At 41.8% G+C, this 20289-nt stretch overlaps 1 protein-coding gene across 1 annotated transcript in view; it reads left to right on the top strand.

Annotated features, from left to right (window-relative positions):
- The first annotated feature begins 9181 nt into the window (after window positions 1–9181).
- SLAMF1 (signaling lymphocytic activation molecule family member 1) overlaps window positions 9182–20289 on the top strand; it is a 39356-nt gene continuing 28248 nt past the window's right edge. The window contains exons 1-2 of the mRNA XM_010837853.1: window positions 9182–9575; window positions 18167–18505. Of these exons, the coding sequence (XP_010836155.1) occupies window positions 9500–9575; window positions 18167–18505 (415 nt within the window). The 5' untranslated portion in view covers window positions 9182–9499. The remainder of the gene's footprint in view (window positions 9576–18166; window positions 18506–20289) is intronic.

The following is a 20289-nucleotide window of genomic DNA, read 5'->3' as shown; positions in this document are numbered from 1 at the left end:
TGAGGTGGCCAAAGTACTGGAGTTTCAGCTTTAGCATCATTCCCTCCAAAGAAATCCCAGGGCTGATCTCCTTCAGAATGGACTGGTTGGATCTCCTTGCAGTCCAAGGGACTCTCAAGAGTCTTCTCCAACACCACAGTTCAAAAGCATCAATTCTTCAGTGCTCAGCCTTCTTCACAGTCCAACTCTCACATCCATACATGACCACTGGAGAAACCATAGCCTTGACTAGACGGACCTTTGTTGGCAAAGTAATGTCTCTGCTTTTGAATATGCTATCTAGGTTGGTCATAACCTTCCTTCCAAGGAGTAAATGTCTTTTAATTTCATTATGTTAAATTTAAAAAAGCAAAAGTGTATGCATACCTGTCATTTTAGTTACATATGTGCTTATAGAATGAGCAGCCCACTGCAGCAAAAAAATACTTCACTTAAGCGACTGCAGTTAGGAGTATTGCTTCCACCATCTGCACACTGTGCACCTGCATCTGGATGGCAATTATTTGGAAGTAGCCCAACTATCAGAGCTTCCCAGGAGGTGCTAGTGGGAAAGAACCCACCTACCAATGCAGGATACATAAGAGATGCGGGATCGATCCCTGGGTCTGAAAGATCCCCTGGAAGAGGGCATGGCAAGCCAGTCCAGTATTCTTGCCTAGAGAATCCCATGGACAGAGGAGCCTGGAGGGCTACAGCCCATAGGGTTGCAAAGTGTTGGACACGACTGAAGTGACTTAGCACATATATACACAGCCCAACTACCAGATGTTTACTTATGATGATACCCAAAGGCATTTTTAATTGAAATTTCATAACACAGCAAAAGAATAAGTTGAGGTGACCAAACCCACACTACTGGATGAGAATAAGACCCCTATAGGTATTTTATACAGCTACAGTTGAAGTAAATAATAAATGCAGTTATCATATTGTGTGATTTTGATATTGGCTTCAAATCCTCTCACACATGAGTTTTGCAAAACTGTATCAGGTGTAACTAAGGGCTCAGTTCATATTTTCATTCCGTTTCAAATTTTCAGTTCTGATTCATATTTTATTTTATTGTTCCTGTTCTGTTTTAAACACTGATATTTTTCTTGATCAAATGTGATAGTCTGTTCTGAGAATTTTTGATTGCTTTATAACAGGGCCTTTAAATATTGATTGCAGAAGATTTATCTTTCTGTCTTCAATTGCTAAAAGTTCTTAATGGTTCATCATGTGCTTTGTCTCTAATTTTTGCTGGAAATTTACCATCAGTGTTATGAAGAAGCCCAGGAATTTCCAGAGTGCCTGAAGCATTCTGTTCCAGGTCTCTGAGGATGGTCCCTGGTCTTGACCACAGGCAGTACTCCCTGTGCCTCACCTGCTGCAGCTATTTGAGGTTCATCATTTCATCACTTACACCTACTTTCAGGAAATAATGAAAATGACAGACACCAAATGCAAAATGCCCACCAAATACTGAGCTGGACACCTTACTTGAATTAATGTCTTTTAGTTCTCCCAACAACCCCATGAGATGGTGGTTCATCTTAACTCTGCTACTGATGAAGAAAGAAAGGCTTAGAGAGATTAAATAACTTGCCAAAGTCACACGATTTATAAATAACAGACTAGGGACTTAACCTCAGGTCTGTCTGACTACAGAGCTGAGATCTTTCTTTTAACTTTCTAAAACTTTTTATTTTGTATTGGGGTTTGGTCTACAAATGTTGTGATAGTTTCCGGTGACTAGCAAAGGGACTCAGCCATACATATACATGTATCCATTCTTCCCCAAACTCCCCTCCCATCCAGGTTGCCAAATAACATTGAGCAGAGTTGCATGTGCTATACAGTAGGTCCTCACTGGTTATCCATTTTAAATATAGTAGTCTGTACATGTCCATCCCAAAGTGGAAGTGTGAAAGTGAAAGTCGCTCAGTTGTGTCAGACTCTTTGCGACCCCATGGACTATATAGTCCATGGAATTCTCTAGGTCATGATATTGGAATGGGTAGCCTTTCCCTTCTCTAAGGGATCTTCCCAACCCAGGGATCAAACCCAGGTCTCCCGCATTGCAGGCAGATTCTCTATCAGCTGAGGCACAACCGAACTCCCTAGCTGTTCCTTCCCCCCAACCTCCTTGGCAACCCTAAGTTCATTCTCTAAGTCTGTGAGTCTGTTTCTGTTTTATGAGCAAGCTCATTTGTATCATTTCTTTTTAGATTCCACATATAAGGGATATCATACAAAATTTCTCCTTCTCTGACTTACTTCATTCAGTATGACAACCATGTTACTGCAAATGCCGAGTCAAAATTCTCAACCAGTCACTCTAGCACCTGATAAACAAGATTTAGAGGAGATTTGCAAAGTTGAAAAGTCGTGACAAGGCTAGGAAACTATGGAAGATTTTATTTTCTTTCTTTAAAATTTTTCTTCAATATTGTGCTATATTTGCAATTTTTAAAAGAGGAGACAGAATCCTGATTCATGTTGATGTATGGCAAAACCAATACAATATTGTAAAGTAATTAGACTCCAATTAAAATAAATAAATTTATATTTTAAAAAATAAAAAAACTACACTTCCTAAATATTCTGCTCTTAACTAGTAGTGATATCTGATAAAATAATTCAAGTGGTTGATAATTAAATGTGTTAGTCCTCATACAATTACATGAAAAAAGAACATTTGGAGTTGTTACATTTTAACCAAGTGGAATGGTTTTCTCAGGGTTAGTGCTGGAGCAAGCAAGTGGATAGAGCAGAGGAAGATACTAAACTTCCTCTACCATCCTTCATTTGGGGCTGTCCACATAATTCATTGTGCTCACCAATGACCCCAGCTAGAGTCTTCACTGAAGCTTTCTAGTCTATAGCTCATTGTTGGTTTTTTGTTTTGTTTGCTGCCTTTAAGAGCCCTTCTTTTATTGGGAAATAAATACAAACAAGTGGGTCAGCCAACATATGTAGTTCTAGGGGCTACATATGTAAGAGGAAATAGGCTCACTTTCTCAGAATTCAGCTAGTAGTCTAACTTCTCCCTTTTCCCTGGACTCGCTTCAAGTCAGTCCACTTCATTGGCATGATGACACAGGAATCCCTGTTCTGGGCTGGTCCATTAGCATCTCAGACAATCATTGAATGATCTCATAGAAGGTGCAGTGCTCATTCCCCAGCTCTGTCTCTCAGGGAAGCCACGGTGGTTGGAGACTGGATCTATTCAGAGAGAAAGGAGCATTTTGCTCCTTGCTAACCTTTGCAGAAGTGCTCAGTAGATGTACCAAAAAGCCTTCCAGAATGACTGAAGATGAGGCTTTGGGTTGAGCTTTGCATAGAGGGAAGAATAAGGCTGACAGTGATTATTCAGGGTTTCTAGAGTACTTCACAAATTATTGTCATATTTATCTATCTTGTCTAAGAAGGTAGATCAGGGACTTCCCTGGTGGTCCAATGGTTAAGAATTCATCTTCCAATGCAGGGTATGTGGGTTCAACCCCTGATCAGGGAGTCAAGATCCCTCATGCCTCAGGGGAACTAAACCTGCATGCCACAACTACTGAGCTGCGTGCTCTAGAGCCCATGAGCTGCAATGAATCGCAGAGTGTCGCAAGGAAGACCCAGTGCAGCCAGAGAGAGAGAGAGAGAGAAGTTGGATCAGAGTTATGGGAGGCAGTTTTTGGTGCACAAGAAAAAGCTTGAGGTTGGTGCCTCAACAGCCACTGTTACTGGTTCCTGAGGCTTGTTCCTTCCTAGAAGGTGTGGGCTGATAAGGGCACTTCCCTCTTTCTAGTGGCTTATGCCTGTAGAAAGCAAGCTAGCAAACTACATGGCTGCCATGTAGGGCAATTTGGGGGACATTAAAGAGTACCCCCAACCCTACCAAGAATGCTTCTCAAAGAGCTGCGGAGACTTCAGGGACATGAGAAGTTCAGGGTCAAGTTCCAAAAAGGTCTCAGAAAGGGAGAGATCTCCACACATTGGCTCTGAGGTCTGGAACGATGGCAAAATCATCAGGGAAGTGAGAAGATTTCAGAGAGAAAATCCTCAGATTACATATGCTCATAGATCTCTCTCCTCAACCTCCAGATTCCAGTGCTCTGAACTGGATTAGAGCAGGCACTGATGTGGGAAACCTGGTAAAAAGCCTTGAAGTGGGCAATCTGAGTAGCACAGATCAGGTAAGGGTCAGAAGGCACTGCCAGTGGACATCATCACAGACTGTTCTGGGCTACGTACCCAGCTCCCCTCCTTGAGCCTGGGCACATCGATCTGCTCAGGAAGGTAACTTCCTGAGTTCTCAGGGGAAAGATGCTGGATGAAACCTGGGTCTAGATCTGAGTGACAGCCACCTCATAGTCTCGTTTTCGCCCCCGTGTCCCCTCAACCTTACAACCCCAGGCCATGGCAGGGCTGTTTGGTACCCTGGCCGGCTCAGCCTCCATATCAGTCACCTATCCCCAGTGAGCTTCCTCATCTCACCCCACAGGGCAGACCCCAGGGTGTTTTTCCCAGTGCTTTCCCCAGGCCAGTTTTAGACTCTGCAATCAAGTCTCCTAGGAGATGTTTCAGAGTTTGGGGGAATTTCATACTTTCATTTTGTTTTTGTGGGTTTTTTTTTTTTTTTTTTTTACTTATCCAATAAATGAACTCCAAGTAGCCAGGTAGTCTGGACTGCTTCTCAGTGACCCTTCCCTGTGGAGTGGCTTATATTATAGGGACCTCTGGTATGAGACCAGAGAATGGTCATTGGCTGGGAAGCTGGAATGCTCAGGGGCAGTCCAGAACCAGGAACCTTCAGGCAGGTCACTTTGCCATCTCTCACCTTAAAGTGGCAGAAGAGAGAGTAGCAAGTCTCAGGGGGATTTATACTTTCCTGTTTAAGAGCAGGAGATGACCTCATTGTGCAGCCCACCTGAGATTGTTTGCAGAGGGTTTGTTTTTTTTTTTTTTTCACAGACACATGGTCCTCCTTGCTCTCAGGGAGGGGCTCCACATAGGCAAAAGGAAGGAAGTGGTGCTTTGTTACAAGTGATGAATGTGTAGGGCAGAAATTGTACTCATCCAGATGCTCCTGTTGCCTATGCCTGTCTCTGTGCCAAATGGAATGTTCTGTGGATAATGGGCTATTGATCCACACAAGCTTGAAGATTGGTTAGGATTCTTGTCCAGTGTAATGTGAAGGCTTTTGAATATGACTCTGTAAATACAAAGCATTATCAACGGTGTATCTTTTGTTGTTGATCTGTCAGAATCTGTTCTTTATAGCTGACGAAGCAGCTTGGTGTACCAAGTTAATAACTGCAAACCTCAGGTTAGTCACCTTGCCCCTTAGGTTTAAAATAGTTTCCTGTGACAGCTGTAACAATGCAGCTATAACAAATTACCACAAACTTGATGGCTTAACTATAGGATTTTGTGGATATTCTTTATCAAATTGGGAAATTCCCCTTCCCCTATTTCTAGCTGGTCGAGAGTTTTTATCACGAAAACCTGTTCAATTTTGTCAAATGTTTCTCTTCACCTATTAATGTGATCTTGTGAGTCTTCTTCTTTAGCCTGTTGATATGATGGATTAACTGATTTTCACATGTTAAACTAGTACCTGCAATAAATCCTATTTTGTTGGAAGTATATGTTTTGTTTTGTTTTCCTCCTTGTAGTTCTAACAGTTTTCACCTTATTATTTGAGCTCTGTTTTTAGGTGCATACATGTTAAGGATTGTTATGTCTTTGTGGAGACTTCTTTGTCATTATGTAATACTCTTCTTTATTCCTTATAGCTTTCCTTACTTTGATGGCTTGCCTGTCAGAAATTAATATAGCCACATCTGCTTACTTTTGATTAATATTAACTTGTTTTCTTTTTCCATTCATTTACTTTTAATTTTATATGTGTTTATATTTAAAGTGGGTTTCTTGAAGACATATAGTTAAGGCTTGTTTTTGGATGCACTCTGCCAATCTCTGCCTCTTAATTGGTTCATTTAGACGATTAACATTCAACGTGTTTACTGATATTGTGGGGTAATATCTACCATGTGTGTTACTATTTCCTATTTGTTAACCTCATTCTTTGTTGCACTTTTTGTCTTTCCCTCTTTTTCTATCTTTTACAGTTTTGATTGAGCTTTCGTAAGATTTCATTTTTTTCTCCTTTCTTAGTATGTCAGTTATACTTCTTTTTTTAACTTCGTTTAGTGATTTCCCTAGATTTTGCAATATGCATTTACGACTAATCCAAGCACAGTTTTAAATAACACTATACTGCTTCCTTGGTGGCTTAGAGGGTAAAGAGTCTGCCTGCAATGCAGAAGACCTGGGTTCGATCCCTGGGTCAGGAAGATCTCCTGGAGAAGGAAATGGCAACCCACTCCAGTATTCTTGCCTGGAAAATCCCATGGACAGAGAAGCCTGGTAGACTACAGTCCATCAGATTGCAAAAAGTTGGACACGACTGAGCAACTTCACTTCACTTCACTTCATACTGCTTTATGGGTAGTATGAGTACTTAATAGTAGCAAAATAATCCCAATTCCTCCCTCCCGTGATTTGTGTATCATTGCTGTCATTCATTTCACTTATATATAAGCATATATACACGAGGCATATGCATAAGCATACATAATTTGACATATTGTTTATATGTTGTTGCTATTATTACTTTTAACAATGTGTTATCTGTTAGATCAATTAAGAATAAAAAAAAATAAAAGCTTCTATTTTTATCTTCACTTATTCCTTCTCTGATGCTCTCCCTCAGTAGATTTGAGTTTCTGATCTTTATTATTTTCCTTCTCTCTAAAGAAATCCTTGAAACATTCCTTACAAGTCAGAACTATGGCAACAAATTCCCTCCATCTTTGTTTGTCTGAAAATATCTTTATTTCTCCTTCACTTTTGAAGAATAATTTCAAAGGATACAGAAAATTATAAGTTGGTGGTTATAATTATATAATTATAATTATATTTATATAATTATAAGTTTTTTCCTCAACACTTTTAAGTATTTTATTCCACTCTCAATTGTTGCTTGCAGTTAATTCTTTTTAAGTTAAAGAAATGTGGAGACATATATTGTGACACTAGTGACTTTATGCTGAATAAGATAAAAGTTTTTAAATACTAGAAAATATTTCCTCAATTTTTTATGCATTTCACAATTAAAACTACAGTCATGACACACTTTTAAGTTTAATCTTTTTCTCACTTTCTTACATCTAGACAAGTAACAAAACAATAAATCAACGGACTTCTCTCATGGTCCAGTGGTTAAGAATGCACCGTGCAATTCAGGAGATGTGGGCTGGATCTCTGGTCAGAGTGCTAAGATCCCGCATGCCACAGAGCAACTAATCCTGAGCAACGCAACTACTGTGAGTCCATACACCACAAGAAAGATCCCACATGACGCAACTAAGACCTCAGGCAGACAAATAAATGAATATTTTAAAAACCTAAAGAATCAAAACTCTGATATATATCATTTTCCTCTTTTCATGGTATATATACTCTCACCCTGGCTGATTTCAAGCTACCAGCATGATGGCATTGAATGCAAAGCTGGGGAAAGCCGTGTAGCAGCAACCATGATCAGATATTTTGTTCCCATAACAGAGATACAATAGACGTAATGTTCTCAAGAGCACAAAAGAATAGTAAAATGTAAAATAATTAAGAAGTAATGAGTTTTGAGTTTTCAATTTCCTCAGTTTTGGATGCAATTTATTTAACTGTAAATTTATATAATTCCATTTTTAGTAATATAATGTTTATCAATGACCAGCTCACAAGCTTTCTGAAACTTTAACAAGTGGCTCTCATGAGTTGATATGTGCTGACTCCAGCACAGCACTGGGTAGTATTGTGGGCAGGACAGTTGGGCGTCAGGGGTTTATGTATGTGGAAAGGGGAATGATGAGAATAAAGAGCACTGTCACTATGTCACCAGCTCTTATTACCCTTATCCTCTTAGGGAGGCCCATTGGAAAGGGACTTGGACCTGTAAAATACCTGTTACAGGGGCTTCCCTGGTGGTCCAGCGGTTAAGAATCTGCCTTGTAATGCAGGGGACACGAGCATGGGAAGATCTCACATGCCATGGGGCAACTAAGCCCATGCACCACAATGACTGAGCCCAAACTCCTAGAGCACTAGAGTCACAACTACTGAAGCCGGTGCTGTGCGAAAAGAGAAGCCATCACAGTGAGAAGCCTGAACACCATGGTTCAGAAGCCCCCGCTCACCACAGCTAGAGGAAGCCCGAGCCCAGCAATGAAGACCCAGCACGGCCAAAAAAAAAAAAAAAAAAACCCTGTTACAATTGCATTTCAAAGTTTCCTTGTGAGCCAATAATAGTGTGTTTCATATATGGAAAAGCACAAGATCTTCCACCAGTTTTAGTCCCTTCTCCTCAACAGAAAGATTAGTTGCAAGTTCTAAAATAAGGCAGCCCCTCCAAACACAGCATAGGGCTCACTAAATTCTACCACAATGTAGCCAGCAGGGAAACTGGGTTTCTGCCAGCTGACCCACCCTGCCCACCTCCATCTATCTGTGATTTTGGCACCAGGACCTGACTGCATGGAGGGATGTTCTCTGAAATTATGGAACAAATCAGAAGTAAAATGTCCATCAGCTATTAAAAGTCAATCATTCTTGCGCAGGGGTCATGCTAATCTTCCCTATATCATTCCAATTTTTTTTACAGGGGAACAATGGAGAAACAGACATACAGAATAGACTTATGGACTTGAGGAGAGGGGAGGAGAGGGTGAGATGTGTGGAAAGAGTAACATGGAAACTTACATTACCATATGTAAAATAGACAGCCGATGGGAATTTGCTGTATGGCTCAGGAAATTCAAACAGGGGCTCTGTATCAACCTAGAGGGGTGGGATGGGGAGGAAGACATGAGGGAGTTTCAAAAGGGAGCGGATATTTGTATACCTATGGCTGATTCATTTTGAGGTTTGACAGAAAACAGCAAAATTCTGTAAAGCAATTATCTTTCAATAAAAAATAAATTAATTTTGTAAAAAGTCAATCATCCAAGTATAATCTGGACTAATCCATCCAAATTTGGGGTAGCCTGACACAACTACATCTTTTCTTTGCACTATAATAAGAGTTACCAGTCAGAACCACCCAGAGAGGCTTGACATCCCTTTCCCGGAGACAGCTAAGAAAGGGAGAGAGGGGAGGACATTTCTGCCAAGGCTGGGGGTTTGACCGAGGTGATTACACAGATCTCTTCCCGGCTCTTGCAGTGTAACCACCTGACTCTGACTTCTTGGGAAGAGCAGAGTGACTTAAGGCTTGAAAGAGATGACCAATCCTCGGGGCACAGGCAGAAAAAGCCCCAGTGAGACAGGAAGCCTGCTGGTTTCTGATGCATAAACTAGACAGTAGAGGCAGCACTTGGCTGGCGGGAGCTCTCTCTGCTCTGGCTGGGGTCTGAGAGCAGCTACCGGGCTCTCACCAGGCTCCCTTCCTTATCCTCACTGGCTGATGGATCCCAAAGGTCTGCTCTCCTCGAATGTCCTGCTGCTTTTCTCTCTGATTATTGAGCTGAGCTGCAGAACAGGTAAGTGTTCATCTGTTTGAGGGCTTGGGTCCTAGGGTTACCTACCAGGAATCAGCTATAGCTTCCTAGACAGAGAGAGAACTCAGCGGCCAGGGGTTGTCATTTGGCTACGGGTAGGGGGCAGGGGGGTAGGCGGAGGGCTGTGATCTGCTGCCTCTTCCTCAGAGACTGAGTTCCTCCTACCTCTGTCGAAGAGGAAGGAAGATTGTGAGTTACTGGGCTCCTGGGTCCGAGGCTTAGCCCCGCCAGTCCTAGCTTCCAAGGAAACCAGGAGTTCCAGTCAAAGACACCGGTCACATTCTAGACTGGCCTCTCTGGGTGAGAGGCTGCAGTCAAAGTCCCGGCTGAGTGGTTGGTTTTGTGTGAGTATCCTTTTGGCAAAGGCCCAGGCTAAGGGAATGAGCTGGAGAGAGAGGGAACTCTGGGAGAAAATTACTCCTACCCTGTCCTGGATGGGGATCTTCACACACACACACGAGCAGACAAACCAAAAACATGGTCCACCTACAAGAAAGGGCTGTAGCGGGAAGAGAGGGTAAAACTGAAAACCCCAGGCAATGATTGGGAACAGATAGTGGCCACAGCGTGGTTGTGCTGGTGGCTACTTTCCTGGAAGTAGCATTCCAAGGCAGCAAGAGGGGAAGAGGCCAGGATTTTTGGAGCCCAAGGCTGGTTACAGTTAGTGAGAAATGCAAATCAAGAATGCTCAGAGTCAGAGTAGCTTCAGTGTAGAGCCAGAGTGTTTGGAACTGGACTCTGCTCCTATCTTTCTGGTTTGCTGGCATTCTCTGTTTAGTAGTTTTGTGAACTACTCTGTTTAGAGCTTTGAGAAAAGGTGTTTGAAAAAGAAAAAGCCAAGCAAGGAGCAAACTGGGCTCACTAAGGAGTGGATGAGCATCTTCTTTCTGCTTAGATGCCTTCAGACTTTGTTTAGACTGTGGGAGGCAGCCTAAAGTGGAAGCGCCATTGGGGAAAGAGGGAAAATCCTGAGGCTCTGGATGTTTTGTTCTTGGGGATTTCAAGACCGCAAATCCATTATGGACTTTTCCAGGAGAAGCCCAGAGATGTGCTGAGGTTATCTGAGGGGCTGCACTTGAGATTGATCTTTTGACAGATTCCCAGATGAATAGCTCTTCCTTGGCCCTGCATTTCCTCAGAATCAGGCAGACTGATGGCTCTCGCTGCCCAAGGTCTCAGAGAGCAGTAATTGAACTCAGGGTTCAGAAAGCCATATGGAACTACTTTAAGCCATAACGAGGAGATGACTCAGATGGTAAAGAACCTGCCTACAGTGCAGGAGACCCAGCTTCGATCCCTGGGTCAGGAAGATCTCCTGGAGAAGAAAATGGCGACACACTCTAGTATTCCTGCCTGGAGAATTCCCTGGACAGTGGAGCCTGGCGGACTACAGTCCACGGGTTGGCAAAGAGTTAGACATGACTGAGCAACTAACACTTCACTTCACTTCACTTCAGGAAGAGTCAAACCTTCCTGGGGGCACCCCATTCACGACTCCACCATTTTTGGAATACTTTCTGGTGACTATCAGGAGTGACGGGTTTGAACAGTGAACTGAACTTTTCTATCCCTGTGCTGACTTGCCTTCTGGTCAGCCTGGCCCTGGCATCTCAGGTTCTGCTGACAGCTGCTGCAGGCAAAGCTTCGGAGGTCACTGGTTAGTAAGAAACAGCCCAGCCCTTTAAAGGCGTGTCTATCCAATCAGCAGTGTTCATATTTCTTACGATTGTCTTCTCTGAAATATGTACAAAAATTTTATACTGTTTTTATTTTTAAACATGCACCCTCTTGTGAAACCCCAATAAAACCCAGACGGAAATGCTTTGCAAATGGGACAGGTCAACCATGACAGATTTACCCAACCAAGAAGCCCACTTCTTGTAAAATTAGTACCCACTCCCCTTCCCATCTCTACTCAGCTCACCTTCCAATTCCCAGTCAAAACTGTAAAAATCAAAAAAAGCCTACACTGAATTCTCCATTTCCCCAAGTGATACATTTTTTAATAGGCTTCTCTTTTTCAGAGCAGTTTTGGGTTCACAGCAAAATAATTAAAAAGTACAGAGATTTCCCATGGCCCTCACATACACATAGCCTCTCCGATCATCAATATCTCTCACCAGAGTGGTGCATCTGTTACAACTGATGAATCTACCCCAGTAGGATTTTTTATTCTTTCATTCAGGTCCTCCCCACTTCCTCCACACACATAGGAAGAGAAGTGAGGGGCAAGTTGCCGGGGAGGGGGGCGGTGGTTCTAGACTTTGCCCAATCTTGTGTATTCACTGAACCATTCTACCCCAATATTTAGATCTAGGCACTTTTATTTCTCAAATTTTTAATACTGTGACATAACTCCACTGACTTCACTATCTTCGGTGTTAGACTGAAAATCAGAACTTCAGGGCTATTTGGTTTTATCCATAGATTGACTTCGGACAATCCCATTTGGCAGCTATCTATTAGGACACATGGTATGCCTGGCACTAGGTGACGTGTGGGGTAAAATGCACCACCACAGCCTCTGCCCAGAACTTGGCACAGAATCTGGCACACGAGAGTCCTTCTACAAATGTTTGTTGAATGATTAATGATAGTATGTACAGAACTTTCTTGCTATATATCAAACACTGTTGTAAGTGCTTTATGTGTATTATTCATTTAATTGTACCAACTCTGTGAGTTGGTATTGCTACATTCTGATTTTATAAAAGAGGAAAAAGAGGCACAGCTTCTGCTGCTGCTGCTAAGTCGCTTCAGTTGTGTTCGACTCTGTGTGACCCCATAGACGGCAGCCCACCAGGCTCCCCTGTCCCTGGGATTTTCTAGGCAAGAATACTGGAGTGGGTTGCCATTTCCTTCTCCAATGCATGAAAGTGAAAAGTCAAAGTGAAGTCGCTCAGTCGTGTCTGACTCTTAGCAACCCCATAGACTACAGCCTACCAAGCTCCTCTGTCCGTGGGATTTTCCAGGCAAGTGTACTGGAGTGGGGTGCCATTGCCTTCTCCAAAGAGGCACAGAGTAGTTAGTAATTTCTCCTTAATCACACAGCTTGACTCCAGAGGCCTCAAGGAATGAAACGGGATAAGCTTATGTTTAGGGAGGAGAATCCTAAAATTTGTATCCAGGTCCCATGGTAAAAATTAGATTGTGCTGCCTATAATTGAAGCATATGAGTTGATGTTAATTGAATTGAAATTAAATATAGGAATTCACAAAAGGTGAGAGAAGTTGGATAAATCAGAGAAGGAAGTAGAAGGCATATGGAAGTATTTGATCTGGGATTTGGAAAGTAGATAGAAACATCTTTCGTCATGTAGTTTTTTTTTTTTTTTTTTTTTAATTTTTTGTTAACTAGTTTGTTTCTGGAGGAGTATCCTACGTAGGTCTATAAAACTTCAACAGTATAAAAGGGTATTGAAGAGAGATTTGTCTCGCTGTTACAGTGGTGAACAAAACAGACACAGACCCTACTCTTAGAAGCTTGTAATTGCATAAGGATAAAAAGCATTGAAGGAGAGTTAAAAGTGTGATGGGTGATGTGAAAGGAGTGACCCAAAGTGCACTGGAAGTGCATGGCAGAGAAGCCTTATCACAGCCAAGGGTCAAATGTAGAGGCCTGAAGGACAGGAGGAGTTAGCCAGGCAAATAAAGGGCAGTGACTGACTTTCAGGCTGGGGAACGGTAAGCGCAAATATTCTAAGATAGAAAGACCCAGCAGCATCAAGGAATGGGACTAGAAGGACACCTGGTAGGACTTCAATTTAAAAAGGAGACTTAGACACACTATCTTATCTTTGTGAACCCAAATTTCCCATAGGAACTATGAGGGCTCTGAGTCCTCCCTGAAAGAAATGCTGTAGCAAGACGCCCAGTGTCAGGGCTGCCCCCGACCAAGAAAGGTTATCACTAGGTAGAGTCCCATCTTATGAAAGGGTTGGCTAAATGCTACTAATTTCAGGAAAATATCCATGGGCTCATGTGAATCACTCTACTTTCTAAGTAGAATTGCCCTGGAAGGAAAGTGAGTTGGTGTTAACAGCTACAAATGTTTCCTCCAGACTCTTTTAGTAAACAGGGTCTGACTGAATCACAAACCCACTGGAAAACACTCATCAGGCAGTAGGATGTTTCAGGAGCTGGTACTCTACTTGAAGGGTTTTATGAACCACTTTAAAGTCCCCACTTGTTTTTCCACTCTTGCTCAGGTGTCAGTGAGGTCACACACCCCCTACAGACCCGGCCACTCACACACTCAGTTGTTACATCATCATTCTTTATGTGGGCTGTGGCATGTGAGGGTCTGTTCTGAATGGGGTTTTGATTCCACTCCCCATGACCAAGTCTGCTTAAACCACTCATCCTGTCATTCTCATCTGCCCTCTCTTTTCTTCCCTCTTAACCTCTTCTTTTCTATAAAAAAATTAAAAATTTTTTTTCTTTTTTTAGCTACTTCTAGCCCCATCCTCTGTCTCCTCTTCTCCTGACTCCCTTCCATTTCTAAATTCCAAAAACAACCATGGTGTAAAGAGTCTGTTGGATTAGGTGGGTGGAAAGCACTCACACGACACAAGGGAGGGTGGAGGCTTATGGTCTATAAATGGGTATCATTTTGCATTTTCTTCTTCTCCATATCAAAATTGATCTAAAAAAATCAACAGTGTGATGGTAATTCTCAACCTTGGTTTGAAGCCCAGATTCCTTTGAGAAGTGACATTCATGGCTATGCTCCCAGAAAAAAATGTACATATGCTTACCTATATGATTTCTATATTCAATTTAGGGGGCCTGTATACCATGTGATATTTCTACTTGCATGGATGGTTCTAGTTTTCTGTCATCCCTTTATTGGTAGAAGTTTAGGTTCAGGATTCTTGGGTATTATATGTACCACATTATCTGGACAGCCAGGCATCCATAAGTGCGACTAGAAGGAATTTCAACACATTCTTTTACATATCTTTGTAAAAATAAAATACCAGCACCAAGAATAGCATTCCTTGTCTAATAAATTAAGCAACTGTTTAATTAGGCACTCTGTTTCAAGAGTTGATTTAATAGCGATATGCAAAAGAACAAATGCTAATTGTCTTTTCACCATTCCTTAATAGTTATGTGCCATGAATTCCCTAGCAGTCCAGTGGTTACGACTCAGTGCTTTCACTGCTGGGGGCCGGGGTTTAATTCCTGGTTGGGGAACTAAGATCCCACAAGTCACATAGTGTAGCAAAAAAAGCAAGAGCCAACCATTCAAATCCGAATTTTTCTTTTTCCCAACCTTTAAATCTCTAGTCTGATATCAGCAGGGCCCTTCGCAGGATATCAAAGCATTTTGCTATCAAGAACATCTGAATCTGTTTGCCCAAATTTCCAACAACCCATCTTAACCACAAGTTAATTGTGCCTTCTCTAGGTGTCTGCATTATATAAGCAGTTTTATTGTACTCTTTTGACTTTCTTATCAACTAGAACAATCTGTGCTCTCTCTGAGTCATGGGCTCCTTCTCTTATGAACATTAGCTTGTGATTAATTTCAGTTATGAAGTTTAGCCACATATGGGTCAAAGCTAAATAAGAGGGATTTTAATCAGATAGCATGGCTTTTAGCATTCATAAATTGAACAGATATTTATTTAAAACCTATTACATGCCAAACACTGCTGTAGGTCCTAAGGAAAAAACAATGAACAACATGAACTTCTTCCTCTTGAGAAGCTGGCATTCTAGTACAGGGGGAGACAAAAATAAAAATGACCCAATATACAGTATAACATCAGACAGTGATAAGTGCAGCAAGAAAGGATAGGATATAGATAGGATCATCAGAGCAGGTCTTTCAGAAAAGATGATTTTTTTTTTTTTGAGCAGAAATCTAAAAGAAAATGAGAGTATGAGCTCTTTAGATACATAAAGGAAGAGATTTCCAGAAAGAGAAAGAACAATAAATGCAAATGCTATGAGATGAGAATGCTCTGGATGAGTTAGGGACCAGCTGGAGCTGGTGTGATCATAGTGTAGTGAGTGAAGAGTGGACAAGAGATGGAGTCAGGGAGGTCCAAGGGACTGGGTTATTCAGAATCTGTGAAGCCATAACAAGGACTATGGATTTTGTTTCTCTTTGAAGAGAGACAAAATCTGACATAGTTTTAAAAGGCTTCTCTGTCCATTGTATAGATGCAGGAAGATTTGTTGGAAGACAAAAGAAGAGCCAGGCCTGTGATGATGGTGGTAGAAATGAAGAGGGTTGGAAGTTCTCAGATGCCGGATATATTGTGAAGGCAGAGCCAATGGGATTTGCTGATAGATTGAATATGGAATATGAAAGGAAGAAAGGAGTCATGGGTGATTCCAGTGTTTTGGCCTGGGAATTGTAATGTTTGCAGAAGAGGCTACAGAATCAAGAGTCCATTTGCTAAGTCTAAGATGCCCTTTAGACCTCCAAACACTAATACCAATTGGTGTAGGCAGTTTGGAATACAGTGAAAGATTTGGATGGGAGATACATCTCTGGAAGCATTCCAGAAACCTGTCAAACTATGCGACTATTAATAGATAAGTGTGGCTGGGAAAGAGAAGAAGTCTGAGTACTGATCCCTGGAATGCTCCAATTTTAGAGGTCTTTAAGAGCAGAAGATTTTGGTCAAGGAGACTGAGAAAGGGCAGCCAATGAAATAGGAAGAAAACCAAAAGAGTGTATTGTTCTCTGGGCCAAATGAAGACAGCGTTTCAACGGGGAGATGTGAACTTTCTCAGCACTCTTGAGAAAGCAAGATGAAGATGGAGAATTGACTTAGTATCATGGGGTATACAGTGACCTTGACAAGAGTGATTCCAGTGAGGAGTAAAGAACGAGGCTCATTTGGAGTGAGTACAAGGAAAAAATGTCAGGAGATGGGAACAGAAAGGATAAATACACATTAAAGAACTTTAGGATAAAGAAAAACAGAGAAATGGGAAATTGGCTGGGGATGGACCTGGGATCAGGGTTTTTAAGATAAGGGAAATTACATGTTGGTATGTCGGGTGTTAATAGAAATAACCCACAGTGTACCATAACAATAACAAAATTGATGATGCAAGGGGTGGCAGAAGTTTCAGGAGCAAAGCCTTGAAGTGGGTGAGTGTTCCAGGAAGGAAGAGGCCAGCCTTACCCAAGAGCAGAGACCATCCATCCAAGTATGTGGGTTGACTTGATAGTGGGAACAAATGGAAGCTCTCTTTTCGTTTCTTTTCCTTTTTCAGTGAAATGAGAGGCAGGTTCATCAACTGAGGTTGTGGGTTTGAGGAGAGAGGAGGTGTTAAAAAGTCAGCAGTAGGATCACTTACAGTGGTTTGAAAGATTTGGGTGTGTTTTTTTTTTTTTTTGGCTTGACACTTTTGAAAAAGAGAAATAAAATAATTTCTCCCCCTCAACAGTATTATATATCTCAATAACTTTTTGGAGAGATATGATTCCACAGGCTTGCCTCCTCCTTGACTCCACATCCCTTAGACTTTTCCTTTTCCTTCTCATTTGAAATGATGCTTCTGTAATCTTGGTCTCTTGGCCTCACAAGCTCAGAATTAGTTTCAGTTACCCTCTTTCCTTCACACTATTTATGAGTAAGTCCCCTATGTATGAACGGGTTAAATCCCCTATGTGTGAGTTACATTCCGAGAGGGAGCTCGTAAGTCCAATTTGCTCATAAATCCTCTTCGTTGTACCTAGTTAGGCTAGGTACTCAACTAATACAATTGGCTATATAGTACTGGACTGTACTAGGTGATGATATTTTTCACACAAATAATACTTTAAAAACAAGCACATAAAAAGCATTTTGAGAAGATCATGTATACACTGCTATGTTTAAAATGGATAACCAAAAAGTACCTATTGTATAGCACATGGAACTCTGCTTGATGTTATGTGCCAGTCTGGGTGGGAGGGGGGTTTGAGGGAGAATGAGTACGTGGATATGGGTGGCTGAGTCCCTTCACTGTTCAATGCTATGACAACATTGTTAACTGGCTATACCCCAATACAAACATTTTGGGTGCTAAAAATTAAAAAGAAAATTAAAAGAAAACATTTTTAATCTTACAGTATAGTACCTTGAAAAGTACAATAGCACAATACAGTGAACAGTTGGCATATAAGGGCACATTCACATCTTTGAAAGTTTGCAACTTGAATGTTCGTATGTAGGGGACTTACTGTATCCAGTGGTGGTGAGAAGTCTGGCTGAGGAATTAATCTGGTTACTAGTTATACAACTTTAGGCATGTCATTTAACTTCTCTATGCCTTAGGTGCCTTAACTATAAATCTGAGTTGATAGAATTCCCTCCTAGATCATAGAGACCAAGTATTGTAGATAGTCTATACAGCTCTATCACAAGACTTCCACTGGGATTTTTTAAATACTGAGAATGCAGTGAGATCCTCATGACAGTCCTTATAAACTACTAAGGATCTGGCAACCCCAGAGATTGGCCAAGAGGAAGAGAGAGACGCTCCAGTCTGTTTTTCCTGATGCACGGACGTAAGTCTCAAAGCTTCTATGATAAGATACTTCCCTCTCCTTCTTTCCACAGGTGAGGGCTTGACCAGTTCCACGAAGACGATTCTCGGGCAGCTGGGAAGCAGCGTGCTGTTGCCCCTGGCATCTGAGGAGATAAGTAGGAGCATGAATAAGAGCATCCACATCCTTGTCACAATGGCAGAATCACCCAAAGACACTGTCAAGAAGAAAATAGTGTCCCTAGATCTGCGGAAAGGTGGCTCTCCACCTCTGAAGGACGGCTATGAGTTTCATCTGGAAAACCTGAGCCTGAGGATCCTGAAGAGCAGGAAGGAGGATGAAGGCTGGTACTTTATAAGCCTGGAGGAAAATGTTTCAGTCCAGCACTTTAGCCTGCAGCTGAAGCTCTATGGTAATGACGGTGGCTTCCTTGGCCCACAAGGAATGCCATAGTGCCTTGCCTAAGAATTCAAGCTTCTCTCAGAAGCAAAGGGTGTTCAGAATTGGAAGCAACTTGAAAGACATCTCAGTCTAGGGTTAAACAGGGTTTCAGGGAAAAGTTTTAGAGGTTCACTAAATTGGTCCAAATTGCACATTAGTAATAGCTGATTAGCACTAGTTACCTTTATTCCCATTTTCTAAAGGAAAGGAGCCCGGCTGCCTGTATGCTAGAGGGCCCGGAGCCCCAAGAGTCTCAATTTACAAATAAGATTTTGTTTGAAAATAGTGGGTTTTTCTTCTGATTTTTAAAAGTTTGAATACCACTGATCAAGCAAAACCTCTCTTTCATAGGCGAGGACACTGAAATCAAGAGATAAGTGGTTTGCACGTGCCTACTCACATCTGTGTAGGTGGTTCACTCCACTAGGGGTCCTGGGAGAAGGAGAGCTGAAACTCAACCCACACACCACTCACCAAGCCCTGCATCCTGGCAGAGGATTGCATCTACCTGGTGGAAGAAGCATAGTTTTCTCACTTAAACAAAGGCCCTGGTTGTGAAAAAAAAAAAATCGCCTAGTTGCAGAACTTAAACTAAAACCTAGGTCCATCTGAATCCAAGGCCAGTGGTGTTTTTTTTTTTTTTTTGAGCCTCTTTAACTGCCAGGCCCTCTTGAGTGCACCCAGAGTTTGTCTCTTCAGTCCCAAAGCTCCTTTGAATTCCCAGGGATCCTGGCAGCTATGTGTGGTGTCCTGCTTCTAGGTGGGTCAGGAAGCCCCACACACACAACATTTCTTTAAAATTCTCAGGTACCACAAGATGGCACGTCCCTCCCCGGCCTTCCCTTGGTATCTTCCCTTTAAATGTCTGCAGAATTCCCACAGCCCTTAACCAGGTATCAGGGTGTTCTGATCACTCCAGTAGTGTCCCCAGGGCAAGGCTGCTGTAAGCACAAAGGTTACACATAGGTTTTCTAGAACGATTCACTGTCTTTGTCACATCTTATCATATTTTATGATCAAATTCTCACCTTAGAAAATATGTTCTCTGCAACCATGGTATTCTCTCAAGTCAAAGAAAGAGGCTGGATTTTGGAATCAGACAGACATAATTTCAGATCTCAGCTTGGCTGTTAAAAGTTGAGTGGAATTATGTAAGACACTCTACTTCTCTGGGACTCAGTTTCCTCATCTATAAAATGAGAATAATTAGAAGTAGGATAATAGTTGTTGAGAAAGTTGTTGAAAAGATTAAAGAACATGATGAGTGTGAAATTCTAGTATTCTGCCTGTCCTATAGTAGTTACTAAATAAAAAGGACTTTCCCTTCTACCTTGCCAATTTTACATCCTTAGAGTGAAAAAGTTTGGTAAGGCCTGTGGCTATCCCAAGTTCAGACATCCTAAAGCACTTGCTATACACACACACACACAACACACACACACACACACAGAGTACAGATGAAATCCCACCACTGAAAAGTCATTCTTTTAGATATAGAAGGTAATACTTTAGCCATGGACATTCAAACCCATGGGGGAATAAGCTGAGAGCAAACTCTCCAGATGGAATACAGGAGAGCAACCTAAATTAGAAACAAGAGGAATGCAAGGGGAGCCCTAACAGTCTTGGTGGGAGGGAACTAAAAGACAATATTTCTCTTCTTTGTTTTATCCCTGGTCCTGGAAAGGAGTATAGAGGGGTAGTAGGGGGAGGGAAGGTGCGAAATAGTAGGTTCCTATTAGAAATATATTACAC

This window comes from Bison bison, unplaced genomic scaffold (genome assembly GCF_000754665.1).
Source record: "Bison bison bison isolate TAMUID 2011002044 unplaced genomic scaffold, Bison_UMD1.0 scf7180017864082, whole genome shotgun sequence".
Taxonomy (NCBI): domain Eukaryota; kingdom Metazoa; phylum Chordata; class Mammalia; order Artiodactyla; family Bovidae; genus Bison; species Bison bison.
This window is presented reverse-complemented; position numbering and strand designations above follow the sequence as displayed.